This window comes from Bombina bombina, chromosome 8, assembly GCF_027579735.1.
Source record: "Bombina bombina isolate aBomBom1 chromosome 8, aBomBom1.pri, whole genome shotgun sequence".
NCBI classification, from domain to species: domain Eukaryota; kingdom Metazoa; phylum Chordata; class Amphibia; order Anura; family Bombinatoridae; genus Bombina; species Bombina bombina.
In genome coordinates, this window is record NC_069506.1 from 3,613,109 (window position 1) to 3,633,264 (window position 20,156).

At 37.5% G+C, this 20,156-nt stretch overlaps 1 protein-coding gene across 1 annotated transcript in view; it reads left to right on the forward strand.

The window, feature by feature from the left end:
• Window positions 1-20,156, forward strand: part of POU2AF2 (POU class 2 homeobox associating factor 2) — a 101,746-nt gene that overhangs the window by 58,882 nt on the left and 22,708 nt on the right. The window contains exons 3-4 of the mRNA XM_053690007.1: window positions 17,511-17,553; window positions 18,385-18,683. Coding sequence (XP_053545982.1) covers window positions 17,511-17,553; window positions 18,385-18,683 — 342 coding nt within the window. The remainder of the gene's footprint in view (window positions 1-17,510; window positions 17,554-18,384; window positions 18,684-20,156) is intronic.

Here is a 20,156-nt window from a genome sequence, read left to right on the forward strand (position 1 = left end):
AGAGGGGGAGAGAGCACAGTGAGCGCAAAAGAGAGGGGGAGAGAGCGCAAAAGAGAGGGGGAGACAGCGCAAAAGAGAGGGGGAGAGAGCACAAAAGGGAGGGGGAGAGAGCACAAAAGAGAGGGGGAGAGAGCACAAAAGAGAGGGGGGAGAGACCATAAAAGAGAGGGGGGGGAGAGAGAGTAAAAGAGAGGGGGGAGAGAGCACAAAAGAGAGCGGGAAAGAGCAAAAGAGAGGGGAGAGAGCACATAAGAGAGGGAGAGAGAGAACAAAAGAGAGGGAGAGAGAGAGCAAAAGAGAGGAGAGAGAGAGCAAACGAGAGGAGAGAGAGAGCGCAAATGAGAGGGGGGAAGAGAGAGATCAAAAGAGGGGGAGAGAGACAGCAAAAGAGGGAGAGAGAGATAGCAAAAGAGGGGGAGAGAGAGAGCAAAAGAGAGGGGGAGAGAGAGCAAAAGAGAGGGGGGAGAGAGCAAAAGAGAGGGGGGAGAGAGAGCAAGAGGGGGGAGAGAGCAAAAGAGAGGGGGGAGAGAGCAAAAGAGAGGGGGGAGAGAGCAAAAGAGAGGGGGGAGAGAGAGCAAAAGAGAGGTGGGAGAGAGAACAAAAGAGAGGGGGGAGAGAGAACAAAAGAGAGGGGGAAGAGAGAGAGCAAAAGAGAGGGGGGAGAGAGAACAAAAGAGAGGGGGGAGAGAGAGAGCAAAAGAGAGGGGGGAGAGAGAACAAAAGAGAGGGGGAAGAGAGAGAGCAAAAGAGAGGGGGGAGAGAGAGAGCAAAAGAGAGGGGGGAGAGAGAGAGCAAAAGAGAGGGGGGGGGGAGAGAACAAAAGAGAGGGGGAAGAGAGAGAGCAAAAGAGAGGGGGGAGAGAGAGAGCAAAAGAGAGGGGGGAGAGAGAGAGCAAAAGAGAGGAGGGAGAGAGAGAGTATAAGAGAGGGGGGAGAGAGAGAGCAAAAGAGAGGGGGGAGAGAGAGAGTATAAGAGAGGGGGAGAGAGAGAACAAAAGAGAGGGGGAAGAGAGAGATCAAAAGAGAGGGGGAAGAGAGAGAGCAAAAGAGAGGGGGGAGAGAGAGAGCAAAAGAGAGGGGGGAGAGAGAGAGCAAAAGAGAGGGGGGAGAGAGAGAGCAAAAGAGAGGGGGGAGAGAGAGAGCAAAAGAGAGGGGGGAGAGAGAGAGCAAAAGAGAGGGGGGAGAGAGAGTATAAGAGAGGGGGAGAGAGAGCAAAAGAGAGGGGAGAAAGGGAGAGCAAGGGGTGGGACCGCTGTACTGCAATAAATGGCCCGTGTACACAGGCTTTAGGCCTAGTTAGTAATAATGCAACATCCTTGACTATCTGCAATTGTGTCGGTAAATTTTACAGAAAGACCTTTTCTGGCCAGTATTGCTACCCCTTTCTTCCTACCTTCTGTTGGAGTAAATCAAATTTGTCCCCCCCCCCCCACTTTGTATTTTTAATTTATCTTGTTCTTTTTGTGTTAAATGGGTTTGTGCAATAAAGCTTTATCTGTATGGGTAAAATGCTGCTTCTATTTGCAGGGATAGTTATACCTCCTACATTCCAAGCAACGCCATAGTCTAAAAAATGTTTTGTTTTTTTAAAGATAAACTGCAGGATAAAATGTTTATTTAGGGCAACCACTAGTGATGGTAGGGCTTGTGAAGTGTTTTTTGTGTTCTCTAAAGTATCTTATAGGATTATTGAATTGAAGTTTATATTTGGATATTCCAGGCCTAAGTATAATGGCCAATATGCGGTACTCACGTTTTACTGAGTATGTAGATTTTACGTTTTACTGAGTATGTAGATTTTACGTTTTACTGAGTATGTAGATTTTACGTTTTACTGAGTATGTAGATTTTACGTTTTACTGAGTATGTAGATTTTACGTTTTACTGAGTATGTAGATTTTACCCAGATCATTTGTTTCTGTATCTCCATCATCCCCCAAGAGCATATTCCTGTTAGTTGAATAAAGCAGAAAGAAAACCTAAATATGATATTCCCATGTGACAAATATAAACATTGTGACACAAGTGAGTGAGCAAATATAAAGCGTGGTCTTCCTAACATTATTAGGAGCAATAAAAAAGGTGATAACAATGATTGCGATAATTTCCATTCTATTTGACCAATATGTTGTGTTTCTAAAGGGGAAATTGATCCCCATAATATCAATTGTGTGAAGTGTAACTTCTGTATGGTGTGTGCTTAAAAAAAACAGAAACAAATTGTAATAAGTTTAAAGTGAAGTTTGAGAAAAAAGAAAGAGAAAAGGAAAATAAAAATAAGAAATATACTAATAAGTGACACTGGAGTTGAATGATGTTATAAGTGTTTCGCATCGAGTCTATCTCTTATCTTATAAAGCGTCTTTTCCTTATGTTCCAATTTTTTGTTTCTCCTTTTCTAAATATGCTTAGAGGTCTCTGGGGGAATGGAACAGTTTAACTCCTTCAGGGGTTTGCAGCCTAAGTTTGGCTGGGTAGAGAAGCGCCACGTGTCTGCCTTCTTCATATAGCCTAGATGAGCAATAAGGAGCAAAGTCTTTGCGAAGTTTGGAAACCTCTAAGAAGAAATCTTGGAAAAGCAGGAGCTTGTTCCCTTTAAATTGGATATTTGATTGTTGTGTTCTATAGGCTCTTAGTAGTGTCAATGTATCCTGATAGTTGAGGCATTTAAATATGACAAGGTCGGTGTGAAATAGTAGTATCCAATCCTTTATCCGGACCAATTCGCTGTGCTCGTTCTACATTTAAAGGCAGATGATCTGGGTTTATTCCTAGAAGTTTAGGGAACACCGATGCCGTGAACTCCATTCGATTTTTTATGGTTTCTAGATCTCCAATTATGCGCAAATTATTGCGCCTGCTTCTGTTTTCAACGTCTTCTACCTTGTTTTGCAGTGCTTGATTTTGATGCAGTAGTTGTCTAAGTGAAGTTGAGTAGTTTGTCGGATATTCTTTGTTCTGCTTCATTAAGCCTTGTTAAAACTGGCGTACCTCATTGGTTAGGGTATCCATGCCCATTTTAATGTTTCCATTCTTTTTTCATTTTTGGTGCAATTTTGTTTTTGAGTTCTTGTAGTAAGTTTATAGGATCCTGTGTAGGTGAATTAATGATCCTAGGAGGAGGAGGGTGTTTACCTTGAACCTCTATTGTGTGCCACTGCCTTTTATCTGCTTGCTTTTTGCAGACATTTCTCTTTCCGGTATCTCTGAAATAGGTCTCATTTATTTATCCAGCTTCATATAAGAGGTTTATTGAGCTGAAAGAATATAATAGTGAGTTCCAGTTGTAATTGCAGTATTAGTCCACTAGATGGCCCTAGAGGACTGCAATATATTGATTATGTGTTTGTAAGCTTTCAAGGTAAATGTAGAAATTTAATCCAATTTGCACAAAGGGATTTTTTTTTTTTAAAATACCAATCCAAGTATTGACCAGACTTGACTCTGCTTAGCTTCTGAGATCAGTCGGGATATGGTGCATTCAAGGCAATATGGCGATGGATTTGTAGTGGCTTAAAGGGATATTGAACCCAAATTTTTTTCTTTCGTGATTCAGATAGAACATGCAATTTTAAGCAACTTTCTAATTTTACTCCTATTATCAATTTTTCTTCGTTCTCTTGCTATCTTTATTTGAAAAAGTAACCCCAGAACCCTGGACAGCACTTGTTTATTGGTGGATGATTTTATCCACCAATCAGCAAGAACAACCCAGGTTGTTTACCAAAAATGGGCCGGCATCTAAACTTACTTTTTTTGCATTTCAAATAAAGATACAAAGAGAATGAAGAACATTTGATAATAGGAATAAATTAGAAAGTTGCTTAAAATTGCATGCTCTATCTGAATCACAAAAGAAAAAAATTGCGTTCAGTGTCCCTTTAAGGATAAGTTAGAGTGAGCCATACGTCTACGTGAGCCATAAGTCTACAGTGTGTCTTTATGTGACTTTGAGTGGAACAGTCCCTGCATCAGGTGCACACTTACAGTTTTCTCCTCTTATCATACAAAGTGTCCCAGTGAGAGAGTACTGTGGGGTTTTTGAACTGTTATCCTACAGACCAGTACCGATATATTATTATTATTCAGATGCTGTAGACAAAAGAGAATATATGTGTAACCGGTACATTTTAACTGTTTCTTTCACAGACGATTACCATTTTGATCTCCTTTTATTTTGCAAATAGGTTATATAAAGCAAACTAAGAGATGTGTATAGTGGCTGTGTAGCCTATTAAAAAAACCACAGAAATAGAAGGGAACGTATAAATCATGTTGTTCCCTACAGTCTACTGTTGGTGTCTAGATTTAACAAGTACAGGTGGCCCTCGTTTTACAACGGTTCAATTTACACCGTTTCAGAATAACAAGTAGTCCAAAAAAATATAAAGCAGCCGTTTGTTGTGGGTAGCAAGCGGTATACCATACAAGGTTTTTGTGTGGGTAGCAAGCGGTATACCATACAAGGTTTTTGTGTGGGTAGCAAGCAGTATACCATACAAGGTTTTTGTGTGGGTAGCAAGCAGTATACCATACAAGGTTTTTGTGTGGGTAGAAAGCAGTATACCATACAAGGTTTTTGTGTGGGTAGTAAGCAGTATACCATACAAGGTTTTTGTGTGGGTAGAAAGCAGTATACCATACAAGGTTTTTGTGTGGGTAGAAAGCAGTATACCATACAAGGTTTTTGTGTGGGTAGTAAGCAGTATACCATACAAGGTTTTTGTGTGGGTAGCAAGCAGTATACCATACAAGGTTTTTGTGTGGGTAGTAAGCAGTATACCATACAAGGTTTTTGTTGTGGGTAGCAAGCAGTATACCATACAAGGTTTTTGTGTGGGTAGTAAGCAGTATACCATACAAGGTTTTTGTTGTGGGTAGCAAGCAGTATACCATACAAGGTTTTTGTGTGGGTAGAAAGCAGTATACCATACAAGGTTTTTGTTGTGGGTAGCAAGCAGTATATCATACAAGGTTTTTGTTGTGGGTAGCAAGCAGTATACCATACAAGGTTTTTTTTTGTGTGTGGGTAGCAAGCAGTATACCATACAAGGTTTTTGTTGTGGGTAGCAAGCAGTATACCATACAAGGTTTTTGTTGTGGGTAGCAAGCGGTATACCATACAAGGTTTTTGTTGTGGGTAGCAAGCAGTATACCATACAAGGTTTTTGTTGTTGTGGGTAGCAAGCAGTATACCATACAAGGTTTTTGTGTGGGTAGCAAGCAGTATACCATACAAGGTTTTTGTGTGGGTAGTAAGCAGTATACCATACAAGGTTTTTGTGTGGGTAGCAAGCAGTATACCATACAAGGTTTTTGTTGTGGGTAGCAAGCGGTATACCATACAAGGTTTTTGTGTGTGGGTAGCAAGCAGTATACCATACAAGGTTTTTGTTGTGGGTAGCAAGCAGTATACCATACAAGGTTTTTGTGTGGGTAGAAAGCAGTATACCATACAAGGTTTTTGTGTGGGTAGCAAGCAGTATACCATACAAGGTTTTTGTGTGGGTAGCAAGCAGTATACCATACAAGGTTTTTGTGTGGGTAGCAAGCAGTATACCATACAAGGTTTTTGTTGTGGGTAGCAAGCAGTATACCATACAAGGTTTTTGTGTGGGTAGAAAGCAGTATACCATACAAGGTTTTTGTGTGGGTAGCAAGCAGTATACCATACAAGGTTTTTGTGTGGGTAGTAAGCAGTATACCATACAAGGTTTTTGTGTGGGTAGCAAGCAGTATACCATACAAGGTTTTTGTGTGGGTAGTAAGCAGTATACCATACAAGGTTTTTGTTGTGGGTAGCAAGCAGTATACCATACAAGGTTTTTGTGTGGGTAGAAAGCAGTATACCATACAAGGTTTTTGTTGTGGGTAGCAAGCAGTATATCATACAAGGTTTTTGTTGTGGGTAGCAAGCAGTATACCATACAAGGTTTTTTTTTGTGTGTGGGTAGCAAGCAGTATACCATACAAGGTTTTTGTTGTGGGTAGCAAGCAGTATACCATACAAGGTTTTTGTTGTGGGTACCAAGCAGTATACCATACAAGGTTTTTGTGTGGGTAGCAAGCAGTATACCATACAAGGTTTTTGTGTGGGTAGTAAGCAGTATACCATACAAGGTTTTTGTGTGGGTAGTAAGCAGTATACCATACAAGGTTTTTGTGTGGGTAGAAAGCAGTATACCATACAAGGTTTTTGTGTGGGTAGTAAGCAGTATACCATACAAGGTTTTTGTGTGGGTAGCAAGCAGTATACCATACAAGGTTTTTGTGTGGGTAGTAAGCAGTATACCATACAAGGTTTTTGTGTGGGTAGCAAGCAGTATACCATACAAGGTTTTTGTTGTGGGTAGCAAGCAGTATACCATACAAGGTTTTTGTGTGGGTAGCAAGCAGTATACCATACAAGGTTTTTGTTGTGGGTAGCAAGCAGTATACCATACAAGGTTTTTGTGTGGGTAGAAAGCAGTATACCATACAAGGTTTTTGTTGTGGGTAGCAAGCAGTATATCATACAAGGTTTTTGTTGTGGGTAGCAAGCAGTATACCATACAAGGTTTTTTTTGTGTGTGGGTAGCAAGCAGTATACCATACAAGGTTTTTGTTGTGGGTAGCAAGCAGTATACCATACAAGGTTTTTGTTGTGGGTAGCAAGCGGTATACCATACAAGGTTTTTGTGTGTGGGTAGCAAGCAGTATACAATACAAGGTTTTTGTTGTGGGTAGCAAGCAGTATACCATACAAGGTTTTTGTGTGGGTAGAAAGCAGTATACCATACAAGGTTTTTTGTGTGGGTAGCAAGCAGTATACCATACAAGGTTTTTGTGTGGGTAGCAAGCAGTATACCATACAAGGTTTTTGTGTGGGTAGCAAGCAGTATACCATACAAGGTTTTTGTTGTGGGTAGCAAGCAGTATACCATAAAAGGTTTTTGTGTGGGTAGAAAGCAGTATACCATACAAGGTTTTTGTGTGGGTAGCAAGCAGTATACCATACAAGGTTTTTGTGTGGGTAGTAAGCAGTAATACCATACAAGGTTTTTGTGTGGGTAGCAAGCAGTATACCATACAAGGTTTTTGTGTGGGTAGTAAGCAGTATACCATACAAGGTTTTTGTTGTGGGTAGCAAGCAGTATACCATACAAGGTTTTTGTTGTGGGTAGAAAGCAGTATACCATACAAGGTTTTTGTTGTGGGTAGCAAGCAGTATATCATACAAGGTTTTTGTTGTGGGTAGCAAGCAGTATACCATACAAGGTTTTTTGTGTGTGGGTAGCAAGCAGTATACCATACAAGGTTTTTGTTGTGGGTAGCAAGCAGTATACCATACAAGGTTTTTGTTGTGGGTAGCAAGCAGGTATACCATACAAGGTTTTTGTTGTGGGTAGCAAGCAGTATACCATACAAGGTTTTTGTTGTGGGTAGCAAGCAGTATACCATACAAGGTTTTTGTTGTGGGTAGCAAGCAGTATACCATACAATGTTTTTGTTGTGGGTAGCAAGCAGTATACCATACAATGTTTTTGTTGTGGGTAGCAAGCAGTATACCATACAAGGTTTTTTTTGTGGGTAGCAAGCAGTATACCATACAAGGTTTTTGTTGTGGGTAGCAAGCAGTATACCATACAAGGTTTTTGTGTGGGTAGCAAGCAGTATACCATACAAGGTTTTTGTGTGGGTAGAAAGCAGTATACCATACAAGGTTTTTGTGTGGGTAGCAAGCAGTATACCATACAAGGTTTTTGTTGTGGGTAGCAAGCAGTATACCATACAAGGTTTCTTTGTGTGTGTGTAGGTAGCAAGCAGTATACCATACAAGGTTTTTGTTGTGGGTAGCAAGCAGTATACCATACAAGGTTTTTGTTGTGGGTAGCAAGCAGTATACCATACAAGGTTTTTGTTGTGGGTAGCAAGCAGTATACCATACAAGGTTTTTGTTGTGGGTAGCAAGCAGTATACCATACAAGGTTTTTGTTGTGGGTAGCAAGCAGTATACCATACAAGGTTTTTGTTGTGGGTAGCAAGCAGTATACCATACAAGGTTTTTTTTTTGTGTGTGTGTAGCAAGCAGTATACCATACAAGGTTTTTGTTGTGGGTAGCAAGCAGTATACCATACAATGTTTTTTTTGTGTGGGTGGCAAGCAGTATACCATACAAGGTTTTTTTTTGTGTGGGTAGCAAGCAGTATACCATACAAGGTTTTTGTTGTGGGTAGCAAGCAGTATACCATACAAGGTTTTTTTTGTGTGGGTAGCAAGCAGTATACCATACAAGGTTTTTTTTGTGTGGGTAGAAAGCAGTATACCATACAAGGTTTTTTTTGTGTGGGTAGCAAGCAGTATGCCATACAAGGTTTTTGTTGTGGGTAGCAAGCAGTATACCATACAAGGTTTTTGTTGTGGGTAGCAAGCAGTATATCATACAAGGTTTTTGTTGTGGGTAGCAAGCAGTATACCATACAAGGTTTTTTTGTTGTTGTGGGTAGCAAGCAGTATACCATACAAGGTTTTTGTTGTGGGTAGCAAGCAGTATACCATACAAGGTTTTTGTTGTGGGTAGCAAGCAGTATACCATACAAGGCTTTTGTGTGGGTAGCAAGCAGTATACCATACAAGGTTTTTGTGTGGGTAGCAAGCAGTATACCATACAAGGTTTTTGTTGTGGGTAGCAAGCAGTATACCATACAAGGTTTTTTTTGTGTGTGGGTAGCAAGCAGTATACCATACAAGGTTTTTGTTGTGGGTAGCAAGCAGTATACCATACAAGGTTTTTGTTGTGGGTAGCAAGCAGTATACCATACAAGGTTTTTTTTTGTGTGTGGGTAGCAAGCAGTATACCATACAAGGTTTTTGTTGTGGGTAGCAAGCAGTATACCATACAAGGTTTTTGTTGTGGGTAGCAAGCAGTATACCATACAAGGTTTTTTTTGTGTGGGTAGCAAGCAGTATACCATACAAGGTTTTTGTTGTGGGTAGCAAGCAGTATACCATACAAGGTTTTTTTTGTGTGGGTAGCAAGCAGTATACCATACAAGGTTTTTTTGTGTGGGTAGAAAGCAGTATACCATACAAGGTTTTTTTTGTGTGGGTAGCAAGCAGTATACCATACAAGGTTTTTGTTGTGGGTAGCAAGCAGTATACCATACAAGGTTTTTGTGTGGGTAGCAAGCAGTATACCATACAAGGTTTTTGTTGTGGGTAGCAAGCAGTATATCATACAAGGTTTTTGTTGTGGGTAGCAAGCAGTATACCATACAAGGTTTTTTTGTTGTTGTGTGTAGCAAGCAGTATACCATACAAGGTTTTTGTTGTGGGTAGCAAGCAGTATATCATACAAGGTTTTTGTTGTGGGTAGCAAGCAGTATACCATACAAGGTTTTTTTGTGGGTAGCAAGCAGTATACCATACAAGGTTTTTTTGTGGGTAGCAAGCAGTATACCATACAAGGTTTTTGTTGTGGGTAGCAAGCAGTATACCATACAAGGTTTTTGTGTGGGTAGCAAGCAGTATACCATACAAGGTTTTTGTGTGGGTAGTAAGCAGTATACCATACAAGGTTTTTGTTGTGGGTAGCAAGCAGTATACCATACAAGGTTTTTTTTTTTGTGGGTAGTAAGCAGTATACCATACAAGGTTTTTGTTGTGGGTAGCAAGCAGTATACCATACAAGGGTTTTTTTGTGGGTAGTAAGCAGTATACCATACAAGGTTTTTGTTGTGGGTAGCAAGCAGTATACCATACAAGGTTTTTGTGTGGGTAGCAAGCAGTATACCATACAAGGTTTTTGTTGTGGGTAGCAAGCAGTATACCATACAAGGTTTTTGTTGTGGGTAGCAAGCAGTATACCATACAAGGTTTTTGTGTGGGTAGCAAGCAGTATACCATACAAGGTTTTTGTTGTGGGTAGCAAGCAGTATACCATACAAGGTTTTTGTTGTGGGTAGCAAGCAGTATACCATACAAGGTTTTTGTTGTGGGTAGCAAGCAGTATACCATACAAAGTTTTTGTGTGGGTAGCAAGCAGTATACCATACAATGTTTTTGTTGTGGGTAGCAAGCAGTATACCATACAAGGTTTTTGTGTGGGTAGCAAGCAGTATACCATACAAGGTTTTTGTGTGGGTAGCAAGCAGTATACCATACAAGGTTTTTGTGTGGGTAGCAAGCAGTATACCATACAAGGTTTTTGTTGTGGGTAGCAAGCAGTATACCATACAAGGTTTCTTTGTGTGTGTGTAGGTAGCAAGCAGTATACCATACAAGGTTTTTTTTGTGGGTAGCAAGCAGTATACCATACAAGGTTTTTGTGTGGGTAGCAAGCAGTATACCATACAAGGTTTTTGTTGTGGGTAGCAAGCAGTATACCATACAAGGTTTTTGTTGTGGGTAGCAAGCAGTATACCATGCAAGGTTTTTTTTGTGTGTGGGTAGCAAGCAGTATACCATACAAGGTTTTTTTTGTGGGTAGCAAGCAGTATACCATACAAGGTTTTTTTTTGTGGGTAGCAAGCAGTATACCATACAAGGTTTTTATTGTGGGTAGCAAGCAGTATACCATACAAGGTTTTTGTTGTGGGTAGCAAGCAGTATACCATACAAGGTTTTTTTGTGTGTGGGTAGCAAGCAGTATACCATACAAGGTTTTTGTTGTGGGTAGCAAGCAGTATACCATACAAGGTTTTTGTTGTGGGTACCAAGCAGTATACCATACAAAGTTTTTGTGTGGGTAGCAAGCAGTGTACCATACAAGGTTTTTGTTGTGGGTAGCAAGCAGTATACCATACATGTTTTTTTTTGTGGGTAGCAAGCAGTATACCATACAAGGTTTTTTTGTGTATGGGTAGCAAGCAGTATACCATACAAGGTTTTTTTGTGTGTGGGTAGCAAGCAGTATACCATACAAGGTTTTTGTGTGGGTAGCAAGCAGTATACCATACAAGGTTTTTGTTGTGGGTAGCAAGCAGTATACCATACAAGGTTTTTGTTGTGGGTAGCAAGCAGTATACCATACAAGGTTTTTTTGTGTGTGGGTAGCAAGCAGTATACCATACAAGGTTTTTTTTGTGTGGGTAGCAAGCAGTATACCATACAAGTTTTTTTTTTGTGTGGGTAGCAAGCAGTATACCATACAAGTTTTTTTTTTTGTGGGTAGCAAGCAGTATACCATACAAGGTTTTTGTTGTGGGTAGCAAGCAGTATACCATACAAGGTTTTTTTTGTGTGGGTAGCAAGCAGTATACCATACAAGGTTTTTGTTGTGGGTAGCAAGCAGTATACCATACAAGGTTTTTTTTTGTGTGGGTAGCAAGCAGTATACCATACAAGGTTTTTTTTGTGTGGGTAGCAAGCAGTATACCATACAAGTTTTTTTTTGTGTGGGTAGCAAGCAGTATACCATACAAGTTTTTTTTTTTGTGGGTAGCAAGCAGTATACCATACAAGGTTTTTGTTGTGGGTAGCAAGCAGTATACCATACAAGGTTTTTTTTGTGTGGGTAGCAAGCAGTATACCATACAAGGTGGGTTTTTTTTGTTGGGGGGGAGGAATAGGCAGGTTGGAATAAAATTCAGAGTTCCCACTTTTAGTACAAACATATAAAGTTCCCAGCTTTTATTGTTAACTCTTGTCCATTGAGCCAGTCACTCACCACCCTCAGAGGTTTAAATGCAGTTTTCTGTTTATGTGGCCCCAAACCTTTATATCTCCTTCCCACAGAGAGATTTGTGAGAGTCAGGGTGTGTAATGTGGCTCCAAAGATTAGTAGCAGCAAGTTACATAAACCCGACAGGAGTTATATTAATGTGTATTATGTATTTATTAAATATAAAATATTTAACTATTATTAATTAATGTAACTATATTTATTATATAAACTCTTTTGAATATATATGTATATTTTACAGTAACTATAATAATTATTATTTATTGTTTACATAACACGCCTTAAGATAACTTATTCTTCATGTGCGCTAACTTAAAGCTTAATAGATGGTCACATGATGTATGTGGGGTTTAATAGATGGTCACATGATGTATGTGAGGTTTAATAGATGGTCACATGATGTATGTGAGGTTTAATAGATGGTCACGTGATGAATGTGAGGTTTAATAGATGGTCACGTGATGAATGTGAGGTTTAATAGATGGCCACATGATGTATGTGGGGTTTAATCGATAATCACATAATGTATGTGAGGTTTAATAGATGTCACATGATGTATGTGGGGTTTAATTGATGGTCACATGATGTATGTGAGGTTTAATAGTTGGTCACATGATGTATGTGATGTTTAATATATGGTCACATGATGTATATGGGGTTTAATAGATGGTTACATTATGTATGTGAGGTTTAATAGATGGTCCCATGATATATGTAAGGTTTAATAGATGGTCACATGACGTGTGTGGGAGGTTTAATAGATGGTCATATTATGTATGTGAGGTTTAATAGATGGTCACATGATGTATGTGAGGTTTAATAGTTGGTCACATGATGTATGTGAGGTTTAATAGATGGTCACATGATGTATTTGAAGTTTAATAGATGGTCACATGATGTATGTGAAGTTTAATAGATGGTCACATAATGTATGTGAGGTTTAATATATGGTCACATGATATATGTAGGGTTTAATAGAGGGTCACATACTGTATGTGAGGTTTAATAGATGGTCACATGATGTATGTGGGGTTTAATAGATGATCACATAAGGAATGTGGGGTTTAATAGAAGGTCACATGCTGTATGTGAGATTTAATAGATGGTCACATGATGTATGTGGGGTTTAATAGAGGGTCACATACTGTATGTGAGGTTTAATAGATGGTCACATGATATATGTGAGGGTTAATAGATGGTCACATGATGTATGTGAGGTTTAATAGATGGTCACACAATGTATGTGAGGTTTAATAGATGATCACATGATGTATGTGAGGTTTAATAGATGGTCACGTGATGTATGTGAGGTTTAATAGATGGTCACATGATGTATGTGAGGTTTAATAGATGGTCACATGATGTATGTGAGGTTTAATCGATTATCACATAATGTATGTGAGGTTTAATAGATGGTCACACGATGTATGTGAGGTTTAATAGATGATCACATGATGTATGTGAGGTTTAATAGATGGTCACGTGATGTATGTGAGGTTTAATAGATGGTCACATGATGTATGTGAGGTTTAATAGATGGTCACATGATGTATGTGAGGTTTAATCGATTATCACATAATGTATGTGAGGTTTAATAGATGGTCCCATGATGTATGTGGGGTTTAATAGATGGTCACGTGATATATGTGAGGTTTAATAGATGGTCACGTGAAGTATGTGATTTTTAATAGATGGTCACATGATGTATGTTAGGATTAATAGATGGTCATATGATGTATGTGGGGTTTAATTGATGGTCACATGATTTATGTGAGGTTTAATAGATGGTCATATGATGTATGTGAGTTTAATAGATGGTCACATGATGTATGTGAGGTTTAATAGATGGTCACATGATGTATGTGATGTTTAATAGATGGTCACATGATGTGTGTGGGAGGTTTAATATATGGGCACATGATGTATATGGGGTTTAATAGATGGTTACATTATGTATGTGAGGTTTAATAGATGGTCCCATGATATATGTAAGGTTTAATAGATGTTCACATGATGGGTGTGAGTTTAATAGATGGTCACATGATGTATGTGAGGTTTAATAGATGGTCACATGATGTATGTGAGTTTAATAGATGGTCACATGATGTATGTGAGGTTTAATAGATGGTCACATGATGTATGTGATGTTTAATAGATGGTCACATGATGTATGTGAGGTTTAATAGATGGTCACGTGATGTATGTGAGGTTTAATAGATGGTCACATGACGAATGTGAGGTTTAATAGATTGTCACATGATGTATGTGGGGTTTAATCGATAATTACATAATGTATGTGAGGTTTAATAGATGGTCACATGATGTATGTGGGGTTTAATTGATGGCCACATGAAGTATGTGTGGTTTAATAGTTGGTCACATGATGTATGGAAGGTTTTATAGATGGTCACATGATGTGTGTGGGAGGTTTAATAGATGGTCATATGATGTATGTGGGATTTAATAGATGGTTACATTATGTATGTGAGTTTTAATAGATGGTCCCATGATATATGTAAGGTTTAATAGATGGTCACATGATGTGTGTGGGAGGTTTAATAGATGGTCACATGATGTATATGGGGTTTAATAGATGGTTACATTATGTATGTGAGGTTTAATAGATGGTCCCATGATATATGTAAGGTTTAATAGATGGTCACATGATATGTGTGGGATGTTTAATAGATGGTCAAATTATGTTTGTGAGGTTTAATAGATGGTCACATGATGTATGTGAGGTGTAATAGTTGGTCACATGAAGTATATGGGGTTTAATGAATGGTTACATGATGTATGTGAGGTTTAATAGATGATCACAGGATGTATGTGAGGTTTAATAGATGATCACATGATATATGTAAGGTTTAATAGATGGTCACATGTGTGTGAGGTTTAATAGATGGTCACATGATGTAATTGAGGTTTAATAGATGGTCACATCATGTATATGGGGTTTAATTGATGGTTACATGATGTATGTGAGGTTTAATAGATGAAAACATGATGTATGTGAGGTTTAATAAATGGTCACATGATGTGTGTGAGGTTTAATAGATGGTCCCATGATGTATGTGGGGTTTAATAGATAATCACATGATGTATGTGAGGTTTAATAGATGGTCACATGATGTATGTGAGGTTTAATAAATGGTCACATGATGTGTGTGAGGTTTAATAGATGGTCCCATGATGTATGTGGGGTTTAATAGATAATCACATGATGTATATAGTGTTTAATAGATGGTCAAATTATGTATGTGAGGTTTAATAGATGGTCACGTGATGTATGTTAGGTTTAATAGATGGTCACATGATGTATGTGGGGTTTAATCGATGATCACATAATGTATGTGAAGTTTAATAGATGGTCACATGATGTATGTGGGGTTTAATTGATGGTCATATGATGTATGTGGGGTTTAATTGATGGTCACATGATGTATGTGAGGTTTAATATATGGTCACATGATGTATATAGGGTTTAATAGATGGTTACATTATGTATGTGAGGTTTAATAGATGGTCCCATGATATATGTAAGGTTTAATAGATGGTCACATGATGTGTGTGGGAAGTTTAATAGATGGTCATATGTTGTATATGGTGTTTAATAGATGGTCAAGTTATGTATGTGAGGTTTAATAGATGGTCACATGATGTGTGTGAGGTTTAATACATGGTCACATGATGTATGTGGGGTTTAATAGATGATCACATGATGTATGTGAGGTTTAATAGATGATCACATGATGTATTTGGAGTATAATAGATGATCACATGATGTATGTGAGGTTTAATAGATGGTCACATGATGTATGTGAGGTTTAAAAAGATGGTCACATGATGTATGTGAGGTTTAATAGTTGATCACATGATGTATGTGAGGTTTAATAGTTGGTCACATGATGTATATGGGGTTTAATAGATGGTTACATGATGTATGTGAGGTTTAATAGATGGTCACATGATGTATATGGGGTTTAATAGATGGTTACATGATGTATGTGAGGTTTAATAGATGATCACATGATGTATGTGAGGTTTAATAAATGGTCCCATGATATATGTGAGGTTTAATAGATGGTCACATGATGTGTGTGAAGTTTAATAGATGGTCCCATGATGTATGTGGGGTTTAATAGATAGTCACATGATGTATATGGTGTTTAAGGGATTGTCAAATTATGTTTGTGAAGTTTAATAGATGGTCACATGATGTATGTGAGTATTAATAGATGATCACATGATGTATGTGGGGTTTAATAGATGATTACATGATGTATGTGGAGTTTAATAGATGATCACATGATGTATGTGGGGTTTAATAGATGATCACATGATGTATGTGGGGTTTAATAGATGGTCACATGATGTATGTGAGGTTTAAAAGATGGTCACATGATGTATGTGAGGTTTAATAGTTGATCACATGATGTATGTGAGGTTTAATAGTTGGTCACATGATGTATATGGGGTTTAATAGATGGTTACATGATGTATGTGAGGTTTAATAGATGGTCACATGATGTATATGGGGTTTAATAGATGGTTACATGATGTATGTGAGGTTTAATAGATGATCACATGATGTATGTGAGGTTTAATAAATGGTCCCATGATATATGTGAGGTTTAATAGATGGTCACATGATGTGTGTGAAGTTTAATAGATGGTCCCATGATGTATGTGGGGTTTAATAGATAGTCACATGATGTATATGGTGTTTAAGGGATTGTCAAATTATGTTTGTGAAGTTTAATAGATGGTCACATGATGTATGTGAGTATTAATAGATGATCACATGATGTATGTGGGGTTTAATAGATGATTACATGATGTATGTGGAGTTTAATAGATGATCACATGATGTATGTGGGGTTTAATAGATGATCACATGATGTATGTGAGGTTTAATAGATGGTCACATGATGTATGTGAGGTTTAAAAGATGGTCACATGATGTATGTGAGGTTTAATAGTTGATCACATGATGTATGTGAGGTTTAATAGTTGGTCACATGATGTATATGGGGTTTAATAGATGGTTACATGATGTATGTGAGGTTTAATAGATGGTCACATGATGTATATGGGGTTTAATAGATGGTTACATGATGTATGTGAGGTTTAATAGATGATCACATGATGTATGTGAGGTTTAATAAATGGTCCCATGATATATGTGAGGTTTAATAGATGGTCACATGATGTGTGTGAAGTTTAATTGATGGTCCCATGATGTATGTGGGGTTTAATAGATAGTCACATGATGTATATGGTGTTTAAGGGATTGTCAAATTATGTTTGTGAAGTTTAATAGATGGTCACATGATGTATGTGAGTATTAATAGATGATCACATGATGTATGTGGGGTTTAATAGATGATTACATGATGTATGTGGAGTTTAATAGATGATCACATGATGTATGTGGGGTTTAATATAAGATCACATGATGTATGTGAGGTTTAATAGATGATCAAATGATGTATGTGAGGTTTAATAGATGGTCACATGATGTATGTGAGGTTTAATAGATGATCACATGATGTATGTGGGGTTTAATAGATGATCACATGATGTATGTGGGGTTTAATAGATGATCACATGATGTATGTGGGGTTTAATAGATGATCACATGATGTATGTGAGGTTTAATAGATGATCACATGATGCATGTGGGGTTTAATAGATGATCACATGATATATGTGAGGTTTAATAGATGGTCACATGATGTATGTGAGGTTTAATTGATTTTCACATGATGTATATGAGGTTTAATAGATGGTCACATGATGTATATTAGTGTTACTTACCATTTCTTCTGGTGTCTTTCATTTACAGAGCAGCACCAACGGTTCCCCGACTCCGTTTGTCCAGATGTCTAGTAAGTAACAATTACCAAATACCTCAGTTAAGTGCTAGCCTGCAGTCTGGCAAAATAAATCGAAATTCTGTAGTGGTAACCATTTTGTTATGATTAAAGGGACATCTCCAAATTATTGTTTCCCCTGAAATTAGTTATTAAAAAATATAGTACGATTTGTGATTGATCTTTGTGTACTGAATAAAACTCTTTGGATTTACAGCTTGTGTAGGATTTTCCTTGTTCACCAATAGACTTGTAGACCGGGACAAACTGCACAAGCACAGAAATAAAATCCATTTGTGTCAATAAAAGAGAAACCCAAACCCTCATATTTACTAATTGCATTATTGTTATCATTACTACTATTATTAATAATATTATTATGTTTATTTGTAACGACGCAGCAGATTAGGCAGCAGGGTGTACAACATATAAAGACAAGACAGTGACAGACAGACAGGAGCATTATAGGACTCTGCTCCCTACAGAGCTTGCAAGCTGTACTTGAAGACAACATATTAGGGAGCACTAATTGTAGATCACCGCCTGTTGAACATAAAAGGTTTGCAGTTGGAGAATTAGCTGTATAATAACTTTATGAGCTTATAATGAAGACTTCTCTAGAAGGTTCAGAGAGAGGATTTTAAGCAAAAGGATCTTTACAGTATAGGTGCTGCAAGCACTATGGACCATAAACAGAATACAAGAAGCATAGACAATAGATACTATACTCATAGCTATGTTTCCCATAGCTGTGCCCATACCACTAGGGACATACCTGAACAGCTCACATATATAAACACATTGACGGCATGTTATTAATTGCACTTTCCTGCTCTACCTTGCTAGGCTCTCCTGCATTATCTGGATTTTATGGTGTTAGGAGGACGTTCCTGCCAGATGGGGAATTTCATTCAACAAAATCATATTCAAATGACCTTTATTCTTCATCCCTGGGGTCAAAGTCACTTGCATGTGATCCAACGTCTCTCCAGGGCTACCCACCTCTACTGGACTCATATTTTACTGAACCTCTTGGGGACTTCCGAGGGGCATCTCTAACATCTGGCAGTGGTTCATTGTTTAGTGCCTCAGCACTTCCACCTCTTTTACCGCACTTATCTGGTGATCCGTCACACTATCTGTTGGTAAGTCACATAGGGGCCTTAATATTCTGACGGCAAGTGCATAGTCAGTAAAAATGCAGAAAATGTCATAAAATGTGACAAAACAGCCAGTGTAGCTGAAAGAAGTAAAAAAGGAATGTTGTGCTGTTATACAGATACCTGCACAGCCACAACCTCTCAACGGATGAGCTTAAATTCCGGCAAACAGATAAATCCTAGAGGCTTCTGATGTAAATCTGTGTAGCCGTTAGACACAGAGCCAGATTGCAAATGGAGCACAAATGTTTGCACACAAGCAATAAGGGGTTTATCGCGGGAGTTTTCACTCATTGGGTTTACCACTGGTATTAGGAGGTGAAAGTAAACATGACCACTTGAGCTCAAACACAATTTACACTAGAATGATTACTGCGTCCTCAGATCACAGTTAACTGTTTTGTGAAAACACATCAAAAATACATTACACAGTACATTTACACTCATAATAGCACTATCTAATAAATAATAAAAATACATTACACAGTACAGTAACACATAATAACACTATCTAATAAATAATAAATATACATTACACAGTACAGTAACACACATAATAACACTATCTAATAAATAATAAATATACATTACACAGTACAGTAACACATAATAACACTATCTAATAAATAATAAATATACATTACACAGTACAGTAACACATAATAACACTATCTAATAAATAATAAATATACATTACACAGTACAGTTACACACATAATAACACTATCTAATAAATATACATTACACAGTACAGTTACACACATAATAACACCATCTAGTAAATAATAAATATACATTACACAGTACAGTTACACACATAACACGGTCTAATAAATAATAAATATACATTACACAGTACAGTTACACTCATAATAACACTATCTAGTAAATAATAAATATACATTACACAGTACAGTTACACACATAACACGGTCTAATAAATAATAAATATACATTACACAGTACAGTTACACACATAATAACACTATCTAAGAAATATACATTACACAGTACAGTTACACACATAATAACACTATCTAATAAATATACATTACACAATACAGTTACACTCATAATAACACTATCTAATAAATATACATTACACAGTACAGTTACACACATAACACGGTCTAATAAATAATAAATATACATTACACAATACAGTTACACACATAATAACACTATCTAATAAATAATAAATATAAATTACACAGTACAGTTACACTCATAATAACACTATCTAATAAATATACATTACACAGTACAGTTACACTCATAATAACACTATCTAATAAATATATATTACACAGTACAGTTACATTCATATTAACACTATCTAATAAATATACATTACACAGTACAGTTACACACATAATAACACTATCTAATAAATATACATTACACAGTACAGTTACACACATAATACTATCTAATAAATATACATTACACAGTACAGTT